The 25,963-nt window shown below is 42.8% G+C and overlaps 1 protein-coding gene across 1 annotated transcript; it reads left to right on the top strand.

The window, feature by feature from the left end:
• The first annotated feature begins 3,293 nt into the window (after positions 1 to 3,293).
• On the top strand, positions 3,294 to 25,421 carry cavin2a (caveolae associated protein 2a). The gene is made up of 2 exons (XM_056252006.1): positions 3,294 to 3,916; positions 24,030 to 25,421. Exons 1-2 carry the CDS (start codon positions 3,389 to 3,391, stop codon positions 24,903 to 24,905), a joined length of 1,404 nt encoding a protein of 467 aa, XP_056107981.1. The 5' UTR covers positions 3,294 to 3,388; the 3' UTR covers positions 24,906 to 25,421.
• The last annotated feature ends 542 nt before the right edge of the window (positions 25,422 to 25,963 follow it).

The raw sequence follows: 25,963 nt of genomic DNA, 5'->3' as shown, positions 1-25,963 counted from the left end.
CTGTAAAACCGCATTCTTCCATTTTAAAAATATATCTAAATTACGACATATGCTTTCAATGAAAAATGCGGAACAGTTAGTTAATGCGTTCATGACATCAAGGCTAGATTATTGTAATGCTCTACTGGGTGGTTCTGCACGCTTAATAAACAAAGTCGAGTTGTTCCAAAAAGCAGCAGCTAGAGTTCTCACTAGAACCAGAAAGGATGACCGTATTAGCCCCGTTCTGTCAACACTGCATTGGCTCCCTATTAAACATCGTATAAATTTTTAAATATTGCTGACTACTTACATAGCACTAAATGGTTTAGCTCCCCAGTACTTGAGCGAGCTCTTAACGCATTATAGTCCTTAACATCTACTGCGATCTCAAATTTCTGGCCAGTTGATAATACCTAGAATATCAAAATCAACTGCAGGCAGTAGATCCTTTTCCTATTTAGCACCTAAACTCTGGATCAGTCTTCCTAACATTGTCCGGGAAGCAGACACACTCTGTCAGTTTAAATCTAGACTAAAAACGCATCACTTTTACCTGCCATTCATATAGAACATTATACATTTCTATTATTCAAATCAGTTAAATGATTATTAGGCTGCATAAATTAGGTCAGCCGGAACCAGGGACACTTCCTATAACACCTAATGTACTTGAACTGGATAAATATTCTGAATGTTCTGATCCAATCTGACTTCTGACCTGTAATGCTGCCTGAATCATAATCATACACTGTTGGTTCGTTGGCTAGAAGAGAACTGGTCGCCGACTGATCCTGGTTTCTCCCAAGGTTTTTTCTCCATTGTGTCATCTGATGGAGTTTTGGTTCCTTGCCACTGTTGCCTTGACTTTTGGCTTGCTTAGTTGGGGACATTTAATATTCAACAATATTATTGATCTGCCTTACGGCAGATCTGCCTCTGCATGGACGATGACGCAATTTTCTTCTGGAAAAAAATTTGTTGTATTATTTTCATGTTATCACTGTGAAGTTGCTTTGATACAATCTGTATTGTAAAAAAGCGCTATATAAATAAAGGTGACTTGACTATAGGCCTAGGCTAGAAATACGTTTAAGAATGAATTGTTGTTTTATAATATTAATAAATATTTTATATTTAATTACCAGGCAACATCCTTGACACCAGCAAGGACATTCTGAGAACATTCTGGAAACATGAAATTTCCGTGAAGGTCCGCCAAATGACGTCCCCCAACCCTTTAAAGAAATTCACATCATGACCATCTCGGAATGTGTGTGAGTGTGTGATCTCGGAATGTGTGTGTGTGTGTGTGTGTGTGCGTGCGTGCGTGTGTGTGTGTGTGTGTGTGTGTGTTTGTGTGTGTACCTGGTTTTCCCTACATTGACTTTATGGGGACAGTTTTTGGTCCCCATGAGGAAAACAGCTCATAAATCATCCTAAATTAAGTGTTTTTAAAATGTAAAAATGTAGAAAGTTTTCTATGATGGGTAGGTTTAGGGGTAGGGTATCTTGTCCAGTATAAAAATCATTACATCAATGGGAAGTCAGATCACAGAGTAAAAAAGTGCATGCGGTCCATATAGTGTGCAGGGGCTGTAAACGTGTTTACGCTCTTTACTGTAATGGATGTTTTACAAGAACGACAGATTGAAAATGCTTTTTCTTCGCATTGTAAACCTTCCTGTGGTGGGAACAAAATCAACTTTGGCAAAAAGTGGCGAGGACATGTCCAATCTGTCCCATCTGCAAATTACGCCTATGCGCAGAATAAAGCAAGTCTTAAAGGTTGAGCAATATGAGTAAATGATTTTTGAGTGAACTATCCCTTTAAGTATAATGTAATGTGTTTTGGCATGACCTATTTCTGCGTATATTGATGTCCGTGTGTGGATGTGGGGTCACTTGGGTGATGGTTTTTGCTTTGTTTCTATAATCTGAGCACATGACGGGAGAATACACATACCCCACCAAACTACAACAGGGGAAACATTAGCACTGTTTTTCTTTGCGTATGTGTGTGCATGCAGGCAGCCTCAGAGGGAGGCAATTGCCTTTTTTCTCAGGAAATGAATAGATGTTGGAGATTATGTTTATAGTGTCCTTTAATAACACTCTAATACAAATATCTAAGTTATGCATGTTGCTTTGTCCCTATTGATTGTCATTATCCAGAAAATGATCTCGCATGTTTGATATGAGCTCCACACCAGATTTCCAGGTGAGGTGACGCATTTATTTCACAATGTTTAACTTTATGAATCTATGAATGATTTAGTGTCGTTCCTTCTCTTTGTTCATTCAGATTGTTGAGCAAGATTCAATACTTTGTTCATTTTCAAAGTCAGACCTTGACTTATACTGTACCTTCAAATAGCTCATATAAGATGCACATGTGGTAAATTATCCTAATGCACTCATTTATTACTAGTTTATCATTATGATTACTGAGCTGTCTGCTGGATGTCCTTTGTTTATTGGACTTCCATCCTGCACAATTAGCATTAAAGGTATTGCAAAATATGTTGCTTGTTCTTTAAATAATATGATCATTTGCTCATTTTAAATAAATTTTTGCTCTCCTTCTACATTTCTAGTTGACCCAAAAATGAAAAGTTACTCACACTCATGTCTGATTTTCTGCAACCCTGTGATTCAGCGATTCTTTTATTTGTAGAACATAACATTAGTTATTTATCAGTCCAAGCCCAAGTCCAAGTTTTGTTGTAGCATCAAATAAAAGTTTTATTTCAGTTTTAGTTTTTTTGTACATCAACTTAATGAAAATGTGAAATGTCCCTTTGCAACTAACTGAAATAAAATATATATTAATTTCAATTAACAAAAGTTTTTGATTTTATATTTTTGGTTCAAGTTTTACTTAACTATAATAACCGTCCAAGGTGCCATGGCCACAGACTAACTGAGTTCACTGTCCAAACACTGATTTCCATATTTCCCCATGTGACATTTCCCCAGTCTGAGACAAAACACCAGTAGAGATTCATGAAGAAATAAAGAGACATTCAGGTGCATGTACGTAGAAACAGATACACCCACATTCCTTCACACAAACACTCCTGTGGCTAGTGTTGTCCAAAAATGCCTCACTGCACTATAAAAAACATTACTGACTGCAAATTCAAGCTGATCAAACAACACTGAAATTGCACTGAGGGAAAATACACACATGCAATGGGACACTTTCACACTGACACTCTTTACTCGCATTACTCTGATGGGCTGGGCTAACTACCACAGCAACCAGGCTGGCCCCTCCCCTGGGTGTGTGAGAAGTTTTTAAGTGGAGTGTTGGGAATGTTGTTTTTAGAGAGGCGCAGAAGGCAGGAGAGTGTCTGTGAGTGTCAATCTAACCACACCATTCAAAACCACCAGCTTTGACTCCAGGATGGGTGAAGACTCCTCTCACGCCGAGCGAAGCACAGCCACCTTACCCAGGGAGGAAAGCACCCCGACGCCACCAGCTCCGGATGCTCAAGATCTCCTCGTTCCGAGCTTCAGCCCCAGCCCGGTGCCCTCCTCCCCTGTCAACACCCTTTCCCGTCTGGGCCCCAAGTCCCCCACCAGCCCCACGGCCCCTGCCAGCCAGGTCAGCGCCATCACGGTGGTGGCTCTGCTCGACAAGCTGGTGGTGATGATCGAGGCGGTGCAGGATAACCAGCGGAGGATGGAGAAGAAGCAGGCTGAGCTGGAGGGGGCTGTCAGGGTGGTGCAGGGGGACGTGACCCGGCTTACCAAGAGCCACGCGTCCACGGCCAACAGCGTGGCCAAGCTGCTGGAGCGCTCGCGCAAGACTGGTAACAACGTGAAGGAGGTGAGGGAGCGCCTGGATAAACAGAGCGGTCAGGTGAAGCGTCTGGAGGCCAACCACACCCATCTACTGAAGAGGAACCACTTTAAGGTGGTCATCTTTCAGGTGAGCAGAAGATCTTGCTACTCTTGAGGAAACTTTAAAATGTGTCTGAATGAGGTTTTTATACACTTTAGGAACCTTTAAAGACAAAAATAATCTAAATAAGTGGGGATTTTTAAGCTTCAGCCTAAATATATACTTTATATATATATGTGTGTTTTTCATATAGCTAATACATTTTAAAGCTTATATATCAACACTTACTAACTCTTCCTTTACAAGAATTGTGCATTTTTTTAAAGTTAAACTCCATGTAAATGTTCGATCCTTTAGAGAGTTTGCAAGGGGGTGCACACAATAATTACACAATAATTGTAAAGTTAGATTTCAGTGTTTTCTTGGGGATTTAGTTTTGTGTGACAGGAACAGGACATGTGTGCAGTAGTGTATCATGAATGAAACTAAAGTGCATGGGAATTCTTCCTGTGACTGCAGCTGGGATGAAATGTTTGAAGTTTGTGCAGATGGCTGAGGAATGGTAATATGTGCATTTGTGTGTGAGCATTTTAAAAATGTGTACTGTTACAGTATGCATATGAATGAGAGTTGTCAGTAGCTGATCTTGAGCTTCCTGCAAAATTCTCACATTCTTCATCATCCATTACCATAAAGCTCAAAGGTCACTTTGTTTACAATGGGTGCATGTGTAAAATGCCTCGCCTTACAAATAAATGTAAAACAAACTGAGATTGTAAAGTCTTCTGGCTAAACCAGCTTTGTGACCTGTGCTTTAGTTTGCTACTTTGCTCTAATCTTTTGGTGAGGTCTTTTGTATGTTCAGGTAATGCAATTTTACACACTCAGGAAGTGCTATTATACTTCATGCCGGTTGGTTAATGTAAAGGGTGCGTCGTGTTGATTTAAGCAACTGCGTGGGGCTCATGCTTTTAGAATAGTAGTTCTTATCTGATTGCCCTAGAGCGAGCCACATGCAGCTTTACATGCTGGGACACTGATCTTTAACTTGTAGAAGCAGGTAGAGGCATTTCTTAGGGGTGTTCAAGGTCTGCTTTTCAAAATGATTTCTGGGAATCAGTTTTCCTGAGGCTAATGTAATTCAATAGCAGAATGAGCTAAATGTCAAAGCGAGTATTTGAACCTCAATAGATATGAAAGCACATACTTTTATCTAGCTCCTTTGAGACTATCCTGATCCATCGTGTCAACACCTGATCATTTATGAAGCATAAAGGGTCAAATGTCAAATGTATTTTTTGGACAAAACACTGAGGTGAACAGATTTTTAGACTTAGCATGCTAATTCAAAATGATTAACTTTATAGGAACTTTTCAGGATATTTCTTTTAATAATCTCTTTTAATAAGAGCAATCTATCAGTGTGGAGAGAGTTGATTATAGGGGTGATGACTCTTGAATAATCCAGCTGTCAGAGAGGAAGCCCATGAGGCTAAACAGTGTGACTAATGGTTGATCCCAAGTCTTAACCGTTCCCTTTGCGATCGCTGGCAGCAGGTGATTTTCTAAAGTGATAATCGGCCTGTATTCAGCCTGTTAAAACACTTTGGCATGAGTGCAGGCTTGCAGAAAGTTTGCTGCAGGAGATTGTAATATCTACTTTGGGAATGTGTTGGAAGATGTAAAGAAGAGCTTTGCAAGACACACGCACACATTCACTGGACTAGCACTTCTGTTGTGTTTGTTTGTTGTGAGTGTACTGAAATACATTAAATAGAAATTAATACTTCTATTTAGCAAGGACACATTAAATTGATCAAAGATTACAGTAAAGGCAGTTGTAATGTTACAAAATATGTCTATTTTTAATTAAATGCTGGTCTTTTGAACTTACTATTCATAAAAGAATCCTAAAAAAATGTATCACGGTTACTACAAAAATAATAAGCAGTATTAAAATGTTTCTTGAGCAATAAATCAGCATATTAGAGTGATTTCTGAAGGATCACGTGACACTGAAGACTGGAGTAATGATGCTTAAAATCCAGCTTTGCCATCACAGGAATAAATTAACATTTTAAAATATATGAATATAGAAAACAATCTTAAATTGTAATACTATTTCACAATATTTTACTGTTTTTACTGCATTTTTGATAAAGATAAATGAGACTTTCTTATCTTAAACTTTATCTCACAATTACCTTTTTTAGTTATTATTTACTTGAGTTCGTATACAGTATTTTTGGTCAAAACACACTTTCCCATGTGGTAAAATGCCTCAAAGAGTGACAGGACAGCACAGGCATGTACTTTCCCTTCTTGTTTGGGACATTGACACATGTTTGGCATTATAGCTGCAGGTGATGTTTCACATTTGTTGTACATGTTTCAAGACAAATATGACGTGATAATGATCTTTCATTCACTGACTTTTAAATCAAGACGTTTCTCTTCTTTTTGTTTTCTGTTTTTGTTAATGGAAAGTGATGTGCATGTCCGTATACCATATAGGCCATTAAAACAATGGTGTATTGTTCTGTGGAGCGACCACCCCTTTTACCATCTATTAAAAGTAAACACAGAATACAAACACGTGGGAGAACCGTACGGTCTCAGAAGTTTGCTTTGGAAGAGCACTGTTGCTCTTTGGTTGCGCATTTGCTTGTTTTGTTAAATTTTTTGGCATCTTGACGATGCTCACCCAGCCTCTGTGGTAATTATAAATGTTCTGTGCGCTGTGTGAAGGCATTTGGAGATGGAAGGTGTGGTTGGTACACACAAGGGCCCTCCGAAAGAAAGAAAGAAAGAAAGAAAGAAAGAAAGAAAGAAAGAAAGAAAGAAAGAAAGAAAGAAAGAAAGAAAGAAAGAAAGAAAGAAAGAAAGAAAGAAAGAAAGAAAGAAAGAAAGAAAGAACTGCTGTAAACACACTGAGTTTGTCACTGAAAATGCGTGTGGGAGAGAAAGTCCGGTCAACTGCCTCGTTCCCATTAACAAGCACTAATGATCTGCAGTAATTACTGCCCATTAAAAGCTCTGTTTGTTTATGTTTAATGCATCACTGCTCTTTCTGTGTTCTCAGGAATACGTGAGTGTTGATTCTTGAAAAATGTGGTTCTACGTGCTGAAGCTCTTCAGTAAAGCAACTACGGCCTTTTTGTGTTTGTGGTTGCCAGTTCTTGTGAAAGGTTAATAAAATGTGTTCACTAAATGTGTTCACGGCAATAATCTAGACAACTCCTGAGAACTTTTGCTTTTTTTGTTAATATAAGATATAAATATTGATTATGAATGTGTGTTTTCCATGACGTCTAGAAGAAAAAATCTTTCTATATAAGGGATAAAATGCACCTTAAACGTCTTTACCAAGGCGTGCAAAGTTTGGCAAGCTGCATGACTGATGGCAAACATGAGGATTTTATGGATAGTTATATAAAACATGTTTTACTGCTTTTATGTTTTTGAAGGAAAGAAAGATTTGGCTGAGATGTTTCTGCAATGGGCGTTCACAAAACCATCTGACAACTGTCATTTTTTACACCTTTGTAGTCATTCCGATTCCCCTCATTAGTTCACCCTCTGAAATCCTGTTGAACATTGTAAGGGTTTATTTTGGCCCAGAGGTGCCATAGAACGCCTAGGATGATGTAAGTCTGCTTGAGATCCAACCAATTCCACGTATGATTGACCAAGGCAATCCATTGGCATTTGTTTAATTGCGCATAACATAGATGTTTAATCCACAAGATCAGGATCTTCAATGAAAGGTAAAACAAATATGAGTGTGCGAATGTGAATTGTGGGAAAGTGACAGTCTTTCAGTGTGGGAGAAGGGAAACAACCCGATAGCCAGAGTTTACAGGCCCTCCCATAACGAGAAAGAGCTTTTTATAGCGACAGAGCGGATTCTGATGATCAAAACAAATTCAGTCTGATAATTCTGCACAATGACACTTGTTTATACAACAAAACACATTCTTTCATCAATCAAAAGCATGATTTCCTTAAAGATTTGTATCCATTTCGTGCAGCGGATGCACACAGCACAGCACACAACAAAGAGCATTCATCTGAATTTGATTGTGTTGATCTGATCTCATCCATGATTATATTCTCTGACACTGAGAGAAAATGTGTTTGCTTATTGCGATCGGTGCATTTCAGAGATTTGTTCTGGCTATTTTAATCTGAGAGTATGCTGATTCAGGTTGCAATTACAATATTTTATGATTTTAAAAAAGATCAGGTTGGCATACAATTGTTGTTTTCCTAGGCTGCCTTTCATTATGATTCCTGTCCCATTACCTGAGTTCCACCCTCAACCAACAGAGATTCACCTTAAAACAAATCTGAGTTAGAGAAAGAAAGAAAGAAAGAAAGAAAGAAAGAAAGAAAGAAAGAAAGAAAGAAAGAAAGAAAGAAAGAAAGAAGGAAAGAAAGAAAGAAAGAAAGAAAGAAAGAAAGAAAGAAAGAAAGAAAGAAAGAAAGAAAGAAAGAAAGAAAGAAAGAAAGAAAGAAAGAAAAATGACTTCAAGGCCAGGGAAGAGATTGTGATGAGGGAGGAAACGACAGAGGAGCAGAACAAATAGATTGAACTGGACGAGAACAATGGAAAACATACTGATGTATGAGAGAGAGAGAGAGAGAGAGAGAGAGAGAGAGAGAGAGAGAGAGAGAGAGAGAGAGAGAGAGAGAGAGAGAGAGAGAGAGAGAGAGAGAGAGCGAGAGCGAGAGCGAGAGCGAGAGCGAGAGCGAGAGCGAGAGCGAGAGCGAGAGAGAGAGAGAGACCCCGTGCTGGATTTCTGGTTTGACAACTTGACTCCTCCCTTTATCTCTGAACCAACATAAGCACACACATATAACTGTTTGTTTATTACAACGTTCTGAAATACTTGATTCTGATTGGTCAATCGCAGCATTCTGCACGAGAAACGTGAAACTAGCAAAGAATAGGTGGTTGGTGGGGCAACAGTCAACAGTTTGGCTGTCATTATTCAAAAATATTTGACTGTTGCCCCACCAACCACCTATTCTTTGCTAGTTTCACGTTTCTCGTATCACTCCACAGATAATGTCCGGCCTACAAACAACCCAGTCAGGGTTTATTTTGTGATGATGACTGTACCTTACTTAATTGCTTTATTTTTATTCTATTCAAATATGCAAGGATAAACGAACAACCATAATGATTCACCTGTTCACTTTGGTGCAGTGGAGCTGAAGTGTGCTCATGCAGTTTTCTGCCTCCTAGCCACGATTCCTCCTGCACCCAGCTCAGTAATGTTTGCAAGGGATCACAGTTGAGTGCGGTATGACTCATCCTGAACAACACAGATTTTTGTCCAATCAAATGTTCTAAGGATTAAGAATGCCCCACCCGCTGAATGTAAACACCACATGTAACCAACTAGAAAGTAGCAATGGTTCACTGCTTAATATAATTAAAGCCTATTGGCTATTTTTTTAATGGACAAGCTCTTTGTTATGCCCCACCCAAACTTACTGTTTAAATAAGAAATGCATCAAGGGTGAGGTGGGGTGAGATCTGAAAGTCAAGCCCTGTGAAGATGAAATGATCCAGACACACTCATTCTGCAGGTGTTATTAGACTCGCTCAAATAAATACAGTCTAATTAGAAAAATGATACTTTAGGGAGCATGACTAATCATGTGATTAATTCAAGCGGCCAGGTAGACAAAGACAATGAAGCTTTCTTAATATGAACCTGAGAGAGAGAATGAGATGCAATCAGACCCCTTCTTAGATAGCTTAGTTCTTAGGACATAATAATTCAGAATTTTATTTTTTTTAAAAACAAATACTCTTCATTTCTGCAGGGCAGTAAACCTCTGCTAATTCAGTAAAAGACGGTCAAAAGTCCACAGATGGCCCTTTAAGTATCACTTTCCCATAGTTTTTACCACAATGCCGCAGATCGGAGGCTTTGATAGCATATTGCTTTGCCCAGCATCTCACTGAACTGTGTGTTCAAGCCAGTTGGCTGTTGCTTTATACTTATTCTCTCCATCTGGAGCGAGGCCAAAGTTTCCCTGAACTTCTTCCACACATCATAAACAGGTAATGGATGAGCGAGCACATTTTTGTCTGGTGTGTGTGTGTGTGTGTGTGTGTGTGTGTGTGTGTGTGTGTGTGTGTGTGTGTGTGTGTGTGTGTGTGTGTGTGTGTGTGTGTGTGTGTGTGTGTGTGTGTGTGTGTGTGTGTGTGTGTGTGTGTGTGTGTGTGTGTGTGTGTGTGTGTGTGTGTATGTGTGTGTGTGTTTAATTGGGCATCACATATGATCTGTAAGTCATGTGTTTTATGTGTTCAGAAACTTATAAACATGTTTTATAATTAATTTGAATAGGGTTAAATTAGAGAAAACGGTTTCATGATATTCATAATTAGACATTCATTTACCAACAATCAAAATTTGTGCAGACTTTTTATGAGTCAGATTTGCATAGGAATGGACAGTTGCACAATAATTTTCCCAGAATGAGAAGACAATGTACGAAGACTTTGCAAAAAAAGAAAGAAACTAAATTAAATTAAATTACTTGGTTATCTAAATTTAAGATAAAAACCGAAAACAAAAATAAAATCTAATTCAAAATATGAATAAATACTATAATAGTATATGAATAATTCTAAAATAACACTGCTTTATACCATGGTCTGGGTGAATACTCGATTCTGATTGGCTGCAGGGTGTCCATTAAAAAGTGATAGAGGACACCTAGTAAAGGAGTTCTGGTGAAATTGACTGTTTACCGTTCGAAATTAATAAATAAATGCGCTGGCTACATCAGCTGTGAGTAACCATAGCAACAGGCAGTCAAAGGATCCGTTTACAACTTATTGTATCAAAGCAAACATCTAGTTAGCCGGATACTATGCCTACCTGTGTGTTTTAATTATAGGTTAAAAAAACGAAAGTGTAACGCCCATGGCTAGACAAGCCTAACTTAGCCTACATGAAAAAATAAAATACGTTAACTTTCTGGCTCATAAGTTAGCTAAACTGAAGGGTTCTACGAGCTGAGCGGACTATAAATATCTCCGGTTGCTAAATTAACCGTCAGGCATAACCAGGGAAACCAAGTTATTGTTTGTAAAAACTTTAGATTTCGATTGTAAAACGAATCGGCTCTATGCACGATCGCTTCCGTGTTTTGTCTCAGCCCGCCCAGTTACTTGCTGCGTCAAGCCGTTTTTGAATTAGGTGGAGATAATGGCAAACTACACTCGCTGTTTACAAGAACTTCCAGCGGTTAACGTGAATGATGTTAACAATATTGTGAGGCAGTTAGCTGTCACACATAAGAGTAAGAAAGAGAAGGGCATTAAATTATATATTTCGAGCTACATCAACAACTTTGAGGGTGAGTAATCTCTCATATCATGCGAAATCCGACTAGCGAATCAGTTTCTAAAATCGTTGTCTCGTTTCTGAGAAAATGAATTTTATTAAAGTTTGGCCGCTAGTACACTTCGCTATAGAACGCGCTATGCGGAGGTAAAGACACTGGCTGAGATTCTACCGGAAATACGTCGGCAGCGTTCGTGCATAGAGCCTATTAAAATATAAACTAATGTTTTAAAAATGTGTTATTTGGCAAGTGACCATGGTATAAGCGGGTTAATGCCCTTCGAGGTGTCCATTGTATTTGGACTTCGGCGGAGGCAACCGTCCGACGCGCAGTTCACGCCTCGCCGTCGTCCATTAATACCTGACAATGGACACCTCGTCGGGCATTAACCCTTACATAATCGGCTTCTATAATCTGCTAGAAGTTTTTGTATTTTTGTATTAAGTATTGTATTGTAATGACAGACTTTGAGAGCCACTTTCACTTGGTAAGAACAATATGCGATAGGCTACTATTAACATCTAACAGTGACACATCCTTCCTTTGTGCTTTTTTTTATTATCATCCTCTATTGTTCTTATATTTGTCTTTCCTGTGTTTCTTTCCAATGCTTTCCGCTGCCCTTGTGTTGTCTGTTCAGGACGTAAGAGCCTGATCGACACACACACACACACCAGTCTCTCTCATCTCTTTCGATGTTTCCACTCCAAAAAGTCCAGAGGCCTCCAGCGGGGTGCATTAATTATCCAGGCTCCCATTACACACACTGAACCAGGGGTATCAGCATGTGACACAATGTTTTCAAAAGTTTTCTTCAGTCTCCTCCTCTTTCTCTTCCTCTGAGCCTCACAAGCCATTGTGTATTTAGATAAAGGTCAAAATCTGAATGGCAAATGTCTTGATTTATCACTCTGTTACAAGAGCTGAGAAACAAATGTTAAGAAAGGTGGATACAGAGCGGAATCAGACAGACTTAAACAGCTTTAAAGAATGCAGATGATAAATGAAGGGTGAGACCAACCAAACAGAGAGTCCCTGCTTTGGTTTTCAGCCTGTAATCAAAATGTGAATGTATGTAGAGAAAAGTATACTGTTGCATGAAGTCATTCCCAAAGGATTTTGTAAAATATGCATCATTTTAGTGATATATGTTAGTTTTACTAGACGTTATATGACACTTTTAATAAAGACATCAAATCGGGGTCGACCTACTACTGTGTGAAATTTCCCAGGCTTATAGAGATATATTTCATGTGTGCACTTTTCATCTGACAAGACCCTCAAGGTACAAACTAATTAGATTTGAGCTGAATCAACATATTTCAAAAGGGAATCATTTTACAGAATTCAAATTTTTTTTCATATCTAATATCTAAATCCCTAAATCTCATGGTAAATTACCGTTCTTGTATGGTTGGCTGAAAATATAATATGAAGGTGTTGCCTAAGTTTCACTCTATTATTAATTATGAAATAGAATACAAATGTAGACATTACCAGGTAATCACAATTTAAAAGCTGATACTTTTACAGAACTAACCGAACACAGCCAACTCCCAGCTCTGGTTTCCATGTCGCTCTTGAACCTGAGGGGTGTTACATGTGCTCGTGAAGTAACTGGTTTGCCCAGAGTCAACACTGGTTTTGACTGGATCTCTGCCCTTGGGTGATACTGGGTATTCAAAGGTGAAATGTTAAAAAAGATGAGCACAAGTACAATCCCTTTAAGTAAAAAAACAAAACAAAAAAACATTTGCCACACTTTTGGAAAAGGCTCTTCTCATATTAATCAAGAAAGACATTGGGATTATTTATTGAATGTAAAAAGTGGGAGTTGCATTCCTTCGCTGGAATTTGTAAACCAACTTCTTGATAATGGCACAGAGTTTTGTGCACACAGACAAGGGATGAGGATCAGGTTGTCTTTACATTATGATGTTATCTATTTTATCCTGGATTATAATACAGTGCATGTTCAACAATCGGGAGCTCCCAATGTTTATTATGTTGCTTCTTTATTACAAGTTAAAGGTGCTATATGTATTTTTTAGCGGCCTCTATCGGTGATGTTTCAGATTGCAACCAATTTTTACAAGAGCACTCCTGCTCTTGCGCGTGCTCGAACACAAGAGCGAGCACATATGGTACCGGCCACACTGAGACTTTCAACACACAACATGCTGGAAACTCATGTAAACTCCCACTACAACGTTACAATAATAGGCTACTTTTATCAGCTTGACGTTGAACTAATGCTCCATGCTCGTACCATGATAACGTTACATTGACTGCATTTAGCATTTAGCATTTATTCGTGTATCTTTCACAATCAGCAATGTCAACAGGTGAATGTATAACGAAAACAGTTAGTGAACTAGACTGAACAATTTCAGTGTAACAGTAAGATCGTAGGAAGTAACATTACTGTACTGAACGTGTCTGGAAATGTGTACAATATGATAGTAGTGGGATGAGTGACGTTACAGTAGATCTAGTACATAAAATAAAAGTTACATCCTAAAGCACCTACTTTTTGTTATCCTGGAACAGTCTTTTGTATTCATTTCCAACGCATTCTCATCCTTTGGCGTCATATAGGTGACGCCATATGACATTTCGTCGAAATCTTACGCACATGGCATCCTTTAGCGTCAATATAACACGCACTGTTATGGGTAGGTTTAGTTCTGGGGAGGGTACGGTTATGACGCCTTGGGATCTGCGTGTCATATTCACGCTAAACGATGCCATGTGTGTCGGATTTAGACGAGCGTCACCTGTATGACGCCTTGGGTTCTGCGTCTCATATTGATGCTAAAGGATGCCATGTGTGTAAGATTTCGACGAAATGTACAAAGCGTCACATGTATGACGCCAAAGGATGAGAACGGGCTGTCATTTCATGTCTCATGTATGTTGTAGTTTACCTTGCTATTTCATTACAGTTTACCATTATTTCAGCATATCTGAAAACTTGTAATTTATCACAATAAAAATAGCGGAGGTCTCTCCATAATTCAAACGCTCTGCCGATGTTGATCCGTGTTTTCGTCTTAAGTCGATCCGATTCACGTTTGGCCTGACGAGTTTCAGCAGATACATTTTTGTTTTGTTTTTTATATTTCTGTGGAGTTTGTGTTGGAGTCTTTGTTGTGCTGGAGGCAGGTCGTTTTTTGATGTTATCAGACTCCATGTCATTAGCTGCAGTGCCGTCGCATAGACATATAAAAAGGAGAGAGGCTTGGGAGCCTCTTGGGATGCACGTCACATCCGATGGATTTCGCAGAAAATCCGACCCGGAGACCTCACATAGAAATAGGAATACTGGCCTTCAGAGGTAATAGCAAAACCAGACAAGTGGATCATTGCAATGTGTGATTACAACCCCTTCACACACAGGCAATAAAAAAAGGATTCATTTTAGAAGAAAAGTTACATATAGCACCTTTAAAGGAACGTGTGATTTAGCAGTTCTTTTGAATTAATGAAAGCTAGAATAGGCAATGTTTTTCATATTTTTGATATACTGGTTGAAAAACTCTTCATATCCTAATAGCAAACGATAATAGAAGTGGTCTAAATATTAAAAGATGTATACAGCGTATGTAGAATATACTGTTATAATGCATGTATATCTTCTGTGGAAGTCTCAGGACCAAAATTATTTCAAAGCTGTTCACATCCTCAGACTCTGATTTTCTTTGGCAACACTATCAATGCCCAAATGAATCTCAGCAGTCAGGTGGTATAAGTCGGTCACCATGATTTTGACCGTGACTTAAGACACGTTCTGGGATCAACTTGTTTTGTTGATCCTGGAACAACATTCCTGTCAGAAAATTAAGTGCTAACCCTATCCCTAGTACCCCTAACCTTACCCAAAATTATCCCTAAAATCAGAGGGAAATGATGGGTGAATAACACTGATGTAGAAACACCTAACCCTGGTTTTAAGCCTAAACTTGACATAACTGTAAACTTGTCCCTCAGATTTGATTGGTTGATTGCAGGAATGTTGTATGTTGTACTTGGTGAAATCACGTTCAGAGCTCTATATGTTGTTACTTACGTTCATTATTATTGTAATGTTATGTGCTTTGAGACATGAGGTAATTTAACGCAGTCTCGTGACACTTTGCAGACTCTGCTGAGGCTGGGGCTTTCACACTAGCACTTTTGGTGCGCACCCGGGTTCGAATGACGTCAGAGTTCGGTTCGTTTGGATGATGTGAACGCTGTCTTCCGAACTCGGGTGCGTACCCGCGAACCGTACTCGGGTCCGCTTAAAAAGGTGGTCTGGGGTACGGTTCATTAACCTGGCCCTAGCCAGATGAATTTCGCTCCGCCTAGCTTCACTCACATCCATCTGGAACCGATCCATTGAAATTGCGTTTCAGAAGGCTGGGCCTTATCAAAAATCCTTGCATATGATTGGATAAGCCACTTGTCTGTCATCTTTATCGACGTGCTATTTCAACCACTCACACCGAAGCCAACCCGTGACGCTGAAGAATCCGGTCGGGAGAAGGCACTGATCTATATAACATCGTTTCCACCAACAAAAGCCTTAAGAGCCGTTCTCTGATGTTCTTTTAATGAAACAATATTAGGTAGATTGGACAACACGGATGAAATAGCAGCATCAATGTTAACGCTTGTTTCCTCGATGCGAGCCGCCATTGTTGTCTGAATCAAAACAGTCTCACGGTCGCTTCTCCACTACGTCACATCTATGAAACTCCCGCCCTGCGTCCTGATTGGCTAAACCATAAAGTTGGTTGGAGAAATCACTCTCAATGGAAGAGGTTCCAGATGGATGTGAGTGAAGCTAGGCGGAGCGAAATTCATCTGGCTAGGGCCAGGTTAACGGTTCATGTGAACTCCAGTACGTTCGCTGCTGTTATGAACCTAGTCTCGCGTAGCCAGACCTTCAGACTGACGGCTGAATGTCTGGAACTCATAGCAGCTTTCTTTGGCCAAGGCCCGCCCATAAGGCCGTTTGACCGACATGTCAAACAACCAATTACAGTTCGTTTCGTTCAGCGTCACGTTTCGGTGCGTGGAAATGTCCCCACAACAACAGACCGGCGTGCAACAAGTCAGTCAGCATAGAAAATCAAAGAAGGAGAAGAAAACACAACAGTTTTTCTTCCGCAATCACACGTCTGCGCTTTGTTTCCCGGCGGACCGAAAATAAACGCGACATTCGCGCCCCCCGGAAATCCGATAAAATTCAAACAATCAGATGACGACTTCGACATTCCTGAAGTGTTTCCAGTTAAGTGTACCATATGCATCAGACGTTTAGCCAACGTTCCATGGGCGTGACGTCTGAGGCTGAGACTAATATGAACCAATCGAACCAAACCGCGGAAGTGAACCGCTATTGATGACGTAGAATGTATAATGTGGTCGACAGGACAGTCGTCAGTGCGTGTGTGTGTGTGTGTGTGTGTACACTTACCTTGACGAAAAGCGGGATTGACGCACTGCAAGCAGAGAGATGATTTATGCTTGCCTCCGCAAAAATTGTCTTCGGCTGACAGCCAGCTGTCTTTGGAACGATTTTAGTACTTTTGCGGCAGACATACCCAAGTGTGTTTCTGTATCTTTTCTATGAAAACAAAACCAAAGGTAAAAAAAAAGAAGAACAAATGTGAAGCGAGCAATTCTATCCATTTTGACGCCTTTTCATTCATAGCGGCGCCGGTTGCCAAGCAACATGATTACGCGCCAGCTGCAGCTTGATGACGCAAGCGTACCGCGGTTCGAATACAAATAATATTTGTGAACACAGTCCATCGGGGGCAGGGGGCAGGGGGCAGGGGGCAGGGGGAGGGGGAGGGGGGAGCAATCGAACTCGGGTTCGGAACAGGCAATCGAACCAAGTGTGGAAGCGCGAGGCATGGCTTTGGAGAGAGTTCTGAAGGGAGGGTGGGATCTAATGCTTTCTATAGCCTCTATAAAACTGCTCACCCTAGCTTGAAGAGAGCATACAGTAAATGAGTGATTTATAGAATAGAACATTGCTTGACTTGTAAAATGTTCATTCCCTTTCAAGGGAACTTCGAGCTGCGTCAAACGCTGTGGGAACGCCCCTGCGTTGTGCGTCATGAAGCACGTATGGAATCAGCCCAATGGAGAGACGGAACGTCATAGGCGGGTGACGTCATCGACCAGGAAACTATAAAGCACCCCAAAAACACAAGCGCATCAGCTTCTGTGCCTTCAGTCGCGCTATATGTGAATCTGTCTGAGTGTAAACACTGTGTCTGTCTTTAGTATTTGCTAGGCAGGAGTTATCACATTTACACCACACAAACAATTTTGTATGAGAGACTATGGCGAGCGAACGGCATTTAAGAAGTGTGTTCCTCCCTGCTCGCGCTATCTAACGGGCGGGGATACACACGTTCTTTGTGTTGTTTGTTTGGGAGTGCAGTATGCCCAGTCAGCTCTCGAGGGGGCTGGCTGCGAGCATTGCGAGCGTCTGCCTTTATGGACGCTCCGCTCCCGCCGGGCGCTCTTTGAGGAGAGTGCTCGGTGCGCGCTCCCCGCGGTTCGAGTCCCGCTTCTGCCGAGGCTGAGCGGCGACGCTTATCGTGGGGATCGCAAATGGATCTTTCAGCGGGGTTAGAGACGGGCTCTGCCTTATCTCTGCCTTTACCTGTTAGATCCAGTGTCTCAGCCCGGTTTGGAAGCACGCTCTGCGGTTTCTTCCGCCCGGGCTGAGGCACCAGTACTGCAACTATCTAACGTTAGTTATAAAAACTAGGAGATAAAAATAGCAGTATTGACGAGGGAGATGTGGAGGACTCGCCACCTAACACTCCCGAAAGCGAAGAGCTCAAGGAGGTTCTCACTCGAGCTGTATCAAAACTAAGCATTGAGTGGCCAGTGGCTAGGCAGGAGTCTGTTATTAAATCTAAGTTAGATGAAAGATTTCTCCCTTCCCGTGTGTAACCTCCATGCCGGGGCTTGCCGTTTTTTCATGATCTCCATACTGAGGTGTCGATATTATGGAAGAAGCAGGCTTCTGATATAATTTTAGCCCCCAATCATTCACATATTCAGATTTAGCGGGGGCTAGGTTTTTGAAAAGAAAAGACGGCGCTTTGCCGCGGGTAGAGGAGACGCTTGCGAGCTATCTCTTTTCCGAGGCTGCATTGTCATTTAAAGCACCGGCATTACCTTCTAAAGCCATTATGAAATATTTCGGCTTTGTAAAGTGTATTTGGCGGCAGGTCAGGCTGCGTCGTGTCTGCATACAATGTCGCAGGCATACCAGGCTGATTTAATAAAAGGACGTGAGCGTGAGTATGGAGGCAGTACTGACGTGGTTCGAGGACTGCGTCAGGCTGCCGATTTGTGGTAAAATTATTTTTTCCAACATGAAACAGAAAGAGAAAGCTTTCTTTTAGATGATCCTCTCTCCCCTGCGGGGTTATTCAGTGACTTAGTTAATACTGTCATTGATAATTTCAGGAAGAAAAGAAGCAGGCAGCAGCTTTTAAAAGGTTTCTTCCATTAAAAGTTCACGTCCACGGGGCTGCTGGGCGGGAGCAGCCCCGGCCGTTCACGAGCTCATCGCATAGGCGCAGCAAAGCAGAGTATCGCGTCTCGCGCTCCCCCTGCTGGACAGTGGGACCAGACGCGGCACTCTCAGCCAAAGCTTTTTGAAAAATAAATATAATATAATATATATATATATATATATATAAAAAATATATATATAAAAAAAAAAAAAGCAATAGAACTGGTTTGAGGACAGTTATATTGGCTATGCTGAGGGCGGTCCCCACCGAAGGAGAAAGGTGTTCACCTCTTTTTTCGGTGCCCATTCTTCCTCGGTGCCCTCAGGGGCCCGTTCTGCCAACCCCGCCTTCATGCCGGGGCGCAGACGGTCCCGGCGAGCGCTTTCCCGAGGGACGCTCGCCGCCTCTGACACTGAGGGTGGTCCCCATCGAGGGAGAAAGGTGTTCACCTCTTTTTACGGTGCCCATTCTTCCTCGGTGCCCTCAGGGGCCCGTTCTGCCAACTGCGCCTTCATGCCGGGGCGCAGACGGTCCTGGCGAGCGCTTTCCCGAGGGACGCTCGCCGCCTCTGACACTGAGGGTGGTCCCCATCGAGGGAGAAAGGTGTTCACCTCTTTTTACGGTGCCCATTCTTCCTCGGTGCCCTCAGGGGCCCGTTCTGCCAACCCCGCCTTCATGCCGGGGCGTAGATGGTCCCAGCGAGTGCTTTCCCGAGGGACGCTCGCTCCCTCTGAGAAGGGTCTCAGAGCGGTCTAACCAGTTGTTCCCTGCCGGTGCGCCGTTACAGGGCGCTGTGTTTGCTGCTCAAGTTACACCAGAGACCAGTCTCGAGAGACTGGTACCCTTAGTAGAATTTGTTTGGCAGAGTGGAAAAGCCTTCCAATAATATCTCAGTGGGTCCTGCAGACAGTAGTAAGAGGTTATGCGATCCAATTTAGGTGTCGTCCACCGAAACTCAGAGGGGTTCTGCCCATAGTGTGGGCCCCGAGCAGGCTCTGGTAATGGAACAAGAGGTGAAAATGCTCCTTCAAAAGGGGGCTATAGAACGGGTTCCTCCTCCCAGTTTGGAGCTAGGTTATTACAGCCGATATTTCTTCGTTCCAAAGTAGGATGGGGGGTTGCGTCCAATTTTAGATTTGCGCCTATAAAATCGCTCGGTAGGGAAGCTCAATTCAAGATGCTCACTATCAAGCAGGTCGTGTCACAAATCAGGTCCGAGGGCTGGTTTGTCACGATAGATCTAAAGGACGCTTACTTCCACATTTCCATACTTCCACAACACAGGAAGTTCCTGAGGTTTGCCTTCGGGGGCGAGGCATTCCAATATAGGGTTCTTCCGTTCGGTCTAGCTATCTTCCCGTACTTTACGGAGCAGATGGCGGTTCGACATCGAGATGTCGTCCTCGCGCATATCAGGAAGTTGGGGTTGAGGCTGAACGCGAAGAAAAGTGTTTATCTCCTTACCTGGAGACCACTTTTCTGGGCGTTGTTTGGGATTAGGTCACCCGCATCGCTTCGATTCTTCAGCCTTGAAACAGTAAAGCTAGGCCAGCTACTCACTGTAAAGCAGTTTCAGAAACTGTTGGGTTTGATGGCACCAGTGTCCAACGTTATACCTTGGCCTGTTGTACATGAGACCGCTGCGGTGGTGGCCCAGGACCAAGGGATTCTCCCCGAGGGGAAATCCACTCCGCACGATCAAAGTCACGCGGCGCTGCCTTCGTGCTCTGGTCTTGTGGAAAGAAACTTGGTTCCTATCCAAAGATCCTGTGCTGGGGGCTCTTTGTCGTCGCGTAAAGCTAACGACGGATGCTTCCCTCACAGGGTGGGGGGCGGTCATGAGTGGTCGTCCAGCCCAAGGTCTGTGGCAGGACCATCATCTATCACGGCATATAAATTGTCTAGAGATGTTGGCAGTGTTTCAGGCTCTGAAACACTTCCTAGCAGACCTGAGAGGTCATCATGTGCTAGTTCAGTCAGACAACACGTCGGTGGTCTCTTATATAAATCGTCAGGGGGGCCTGCGGTCTCGCCGGCTTTACAAGTTGGCCCGTCAGGTCCTCCTGTGGTCCCTAGGGAAGTTACTATCACTGAGAGCAATGTATCTTCCTGGGTATTTGAATGTGGTAGCGGACTCTCTGTCGAGGCAGGGGCCGAGGCCGGGGGAATGGAGACTCCACCCCCGAGGTGGTGGAGCTCCTTTGGTTGAGTTTCGGTCGCGCCGAGGCGGACCTATTCGCTTCCAAGGAGATATCGCACTGTCGTCTGTGGTTCTCCATCATTCATCCAGCCCCTCTGGGGTTGGACGTTATGTGCAGCCGTGGCCGAGGTCACGTCTGTACGTTTTTCCCCCGATTGCTCTGCTACCAGGGGTTCTGGAGAGGGTTCGCCGGGACGGGGTCAGCCTACTATTAGTAGCCCCGTTCTGGCCGGCCCGAGTATGGTTTGCGGACCTGGTTTCTCTCCTGGACGGCTCTCCTTTGGAGCTCCCGGTCAGGAGGGATCTACTCTCTCAGGCGGGCGGCATGATATTTCACCCCCGCCCAGAGTTATGGAAACTGTGGGCTTTGCCTCTGAGGGGGCCCAGCTCTTAGATTCCGGTCTCTCAACCGAGGTTGTTGAGACCATCCTTCACTCCAGAGCTCCATCCACGAGGAAGCTATATGCCTTTGAAGTGAAAACTTTTCACTTCTTGGTATGGAGAACACCTGTAGGACCCAGTTAACTGCCCAGTGGGTGCAGTGCTGGAATTCCTGCAGGAGCGTTTCTCCACAGGGTTATCACCCTCCACACTAAAGGTGTATGTGGCGGCACTGGCTGCTTACCACGTCCCTTTCAGTAGGAGTTTCTCTTGGGAGACACCCGCTTATAACTCGTTTCCTTCGTGGCACTTTGAGGCTGAGGCCAGCAGTTCGTGCCTGGAATTTTCGCCTGGTATGGTTAAGGCTTTTCTATACCCTAGGCCAGGTTATGTTCCTAAGGTCCCTACTAATGTTGTTAGACCTACAGTTCTGCAGGCTTTCTGTCCTCCTCCATTTCTGTCGTCAGACCAGGAGAAACTTAATTTGCTCTGCCCAGTGAGGGCGTTAGACGCTTATGTCCACAGAGCTGCCCTGTGGAGGAAATCAGAACATTTATTTGTATGTTTCGGGCCACCCAGGAAAGGGTGTCCTGCGTCTAAATAGAGAATGAGCAAGTGGGTGGTCGAGGCTATCTCACTTGCTTATGAGTCGGCTGGTCAGCCTTCACCTTTGGCTGTACGAGCCCGCTCTACTAGGAGTATGGCTGCATCCAAAGCTTTATTATCAGGAGTTTCCCTGAGTGAGGTTTGTGATGCGACTGGATGGTCTTCACCGTGCAGGTGCTCTCGTCCGCTGTGCGCTAGATCTCACATGACGGTCACTTGCTCCTATGGCGACGTGGGTATTCGCGTTCCCACAGCGTTTGACGCAGCTCGAAGTTCCCTTGAAAGGGAACGTCTCGGTTACGTATGTAACCCTAGTTCCCTGATAGGGAACGAGACGCTGCGTCGTTCTGCCATACTCCCGGCATTCCCGTTAAGCGCTCCTTTAGGCCTATCAGAAGCTGATGCGCTTGTGTTTTTGGGGTGCTTTATAGTTTCCTGGTCGATGACGTCACCCGCCTATGACGTTCCGTCTCTCCATTGGGCTGATTCCATACGTGCTTCATGACGCACAACGCAGGGGCGTTCCCACAGCGTTTGACGCAGCGTCTCGTTCCCTATCAGGGAACTAGGGTTACATACGTAACCGAGACGTTTCCTAGATAGGGACATTGGCATCTGATCTGTTTAGACATGTACTTGCATTTGCAGTTTCATACTGAAATACTGGCATACAATAACAAATCTGTCATTTAGATGTTTAGAGCTTGGACAGTGCATGCTCAAAAATTACTGGGAGTGTGCCTAGTGCCCTTAGGAGGGAGCAGGTGAGTGTGCAAAAGCTCCATTTGTGTTGTTAATCCGCCCTTCCCTGAGGGTCAGATCTTCAATTTACTCCTTAAGCGTGAAGCATAACCTCTGTAAACCTCAGCAGCCGTGTCTGAGGAATGTGTCAGGGGTCTGCGAGTGTGAGGGGAGAGCGGGAGATAAGAGACGATTGTGCACTGTCTGGGTCAGAGAGATATTTTGGCATATTTTGTGATTTTTATTAATATTATTTCAGTGATTGAAAATTTGTAACTATGCATTATGTATCAGTATTTATATATCTCAGAATACATGCATAATCACAAAATATTAAACAAATATTAGTGATAAAAATAATTGCATTCAACATAAGCTAGAGTTTACCCAAAAATCTAGACTTTTTATGTTGTTTTTTTTAATGTAACTTTTGAAAAGGAATTTGGCATGGGTGTGCTTGGGAGCTAAAATAATATTCTTCGCTGTGTGTAAGAGAGAGATTTGAAAGGGTGTGGCATAGTTTTTTGTTTGTTTGTTTATTGCAGTGATTGCATGATAAAATATTTAAAGCAAATATTTAATTATGCATAAGGTAACAGATATTTATATTTTTTGTACATGCATAATCACACAATTAGTAACAAATATAGGCAAAGAAGTGATAAAAAAAATGATTGCATTCAACATATATTGAGATATGCAGTACACCCAAAATCTTGACTTGAGAAAGGAATTAGATTGCGGAGTAAAACAAGATTTTAGTTTGCATTTTTATACATGAGAGTTTTAAATCAAAGCTTTTTAAGATAAATTTGGGGGTAAGAATAAACCTAAACCGTGTGCCATTTGTATTGCTTTGGAATAACTCCAAGACAATGCCTCTACATGTCTTCTGTATAGCTAGCTGTGCCACAAACAGGTTTTTCAGCAGATTGCACAATATAACTTAAAAAACAAAAGAGCAAACTGACTCATCTCTTAGTTGGACCTGAAACAAAACTTTACTGTACAGTATGGTCCTAGCAATGCCAAGGCTGTGGGTTTGATTCCCAAGGGAGGGGGGAGGAGGAGGGAGGGGGGAGGAGGGGGGAGGGGGGAGGAGGGGGGAGGGGGAGGGAGGGGGGAGGAGGAGGGAGGGAGGAGGGAGAGGGAGGGGGAGGAGGGAGGAGGGAGAGGGAGGGGGAGGGGGAGGGGGAGGAGGGAGGGGGAGGGGGAGGAGGGAGGGGTAGGGGGAGGAGGGGGAGGGAGGGGGAGGGGGAGGGGGAGGAGGGAGGGGGAGGGGGTCACTGTAACCTTAAAGGGCAGACATTAACACTCTGAACCTTTCAGTGTTTGTTAAATACATTTTCTTTTTCTCCAATTTTAGGAGGACAACGAAATCCCATCCACTCTGCTCATGAAAGATGGCCTGGCCTCCACCTCTCAGGATGAAATCGCTCCATCTTCACCAACTCCACTCCCTGATTTAAACCACTCTCAAGACGAAGGCTTGCAGACCGTCAGCCTCTCCTCTGATGACGATGAGGGAAAAGGAGCAATGAGCCCCCTCGCAGAGGGCGGCGATGATTCCCTGGTGGATCTGCATGAAGAGAGCTTTCCAGGCATGGGAAGCGAACGTTTAGAGCGTTCTCGTGCTGACAAGTTCAAGCGCTCCAGTCTGAAGAAGGTGGATAGTCTGAAAAAGGCCTTCTCGCGAAGCAGTATCGAGAAGCAGATCAACAAGATCGTGCCTGCAGAACAACGTGAGAAGATCAAGAAAAGCTTCATCCCCAACCACCCGAAGAGCTCCTCTTCCAAGAGCTCGTCTTTCCGTGTCTCGCCAATGACATTCAATGTCAAGAAGGTACGAGATGGAGACGCTGACTCCTCCCAGCAGCCCGGGAGCTCTCCCAGAAATCTCACCCCGGTGGATCTTCCCAACATTGGGGGACCTGACGGTGAGCTGCCCGTGGCTGAGTTACACTCCTCAAGTGAAAAAGCAAACGGAGATGATCACCACAGCCCCTCCACCCCAGGAGGTGCCGATGGAGAGGTGTTCGTTACAGATGAGGCTGGAGATCTCGAGAACGGTCCATCTGCAACTCTGGCTGAAGAGGAAGTGGATAAAGAAGATGATGATTACACTGATGATAATGATGAAAATGGGAAGGAGGAAGAGGAGGAAGAGAAAGAATCAAGACCCGCAGAAGGTGTGCCCGTGTCTCCGCCGTCGACTGCAGCTACTGTTGAGCTAACTTCTTAAATAGCTGTTTCTAGCCCTCTGACTTCCATCTACTTTTGAGACTTTGGGACGCATAGTTACTCCCTTGTGCCACTGGTATCTTGTCCCCAAGCTTTTTTAATGTTAGCATGTCTGCTTAAATAGCATATCGCCCTAAATTAACCCCAAATATGATGTAACTATAACCTATTGTGTTAAGTTCAGAAATTAAGCATGTTCTTTGGAGGAAATTCCATTTAGATTCCATTCCAAGTAGATTGTGTACAAAGGCCCAGAGAATGGTACAGCAGTTCAGACCACTGTCACCACAATGATACGCCGAAATAGCTATATTTTCCTGTGGGAGCCTGTGAATACCATGAAATTGACTGAACTGAAATGCCTGAACTCTCACTCTCTATCTTTTTTTTTTTCTTTGTGTAGGAGAGGCAATGTGTGTGCCAATCGGCTCTTTGTTATGCTGGAGTCCAGACTCTCTTTTGTCAGTGTACATAAGATTTAGTATTAAATTGTCTACAATAAAGTACAATGGAAGTATTATGGTTTTTTGAAATAGCTTTGTTTTTTCAGTAACAGTATTATGATGCAAATACTTTGGAAGGATTGCAAACACCATCAAACAACATTACCATTATACCAATACAGTACTTTTTATAAGGTATAAAACAGACAACTACAAAAGGCAAAAGGTGAAATGTCGATAAAGTTATGTTTTTTTTTTACATTTTTAGAACTTTTATTAACATATTTAGAAGCATTCAATCTCAAGGCTTGAATAAGTAGATGTCTATGAGGACTGACAGTAGGTCCTGGCATGGTGGGAAGCGTGTTTACAAAATTTCTGGGGGGAAGCCAGCACAATTGACTGCCATCTCCATAGAAACCTTGCTCACTGCCAACAACTCTCCAATTACTGCTGTAGTGCACGGCAAGGGCACACACAGACACACACTCGCATACAACCTAATGAATAAAAGTATACTGTGAAGCAGAAGTATTTGTGTGCTGTCAAACATTCCATTCTGCTGATGTAATAACGTAATTTTCTCCACACTAACATTTTTTAGATGATTCAGTGA

The sequence above is a fragment of the Rhinichthys klamathensis genome, unplaced genomic scaffold (genome assembly GCF_029890125.1).
Source record: "Rhinichthys klamathensis goyatoka isolate OS25496 unplaced genomic scaffold, OSU_Roscu_1.1 h1tg000090l_1, whole genome shotgun sequence".
Lineage (NCBI taxonomy): Eukaryota > Metazoa > Chordata > Actinopteri > Cypriniformes > Leuciscidae > Rhinichthys > Rhinichthys klamathensis.
Note: the sequence above shows the minus strand (reverse complement) of the source record. Positions and strands in the feature narration are given on the sequence as shown.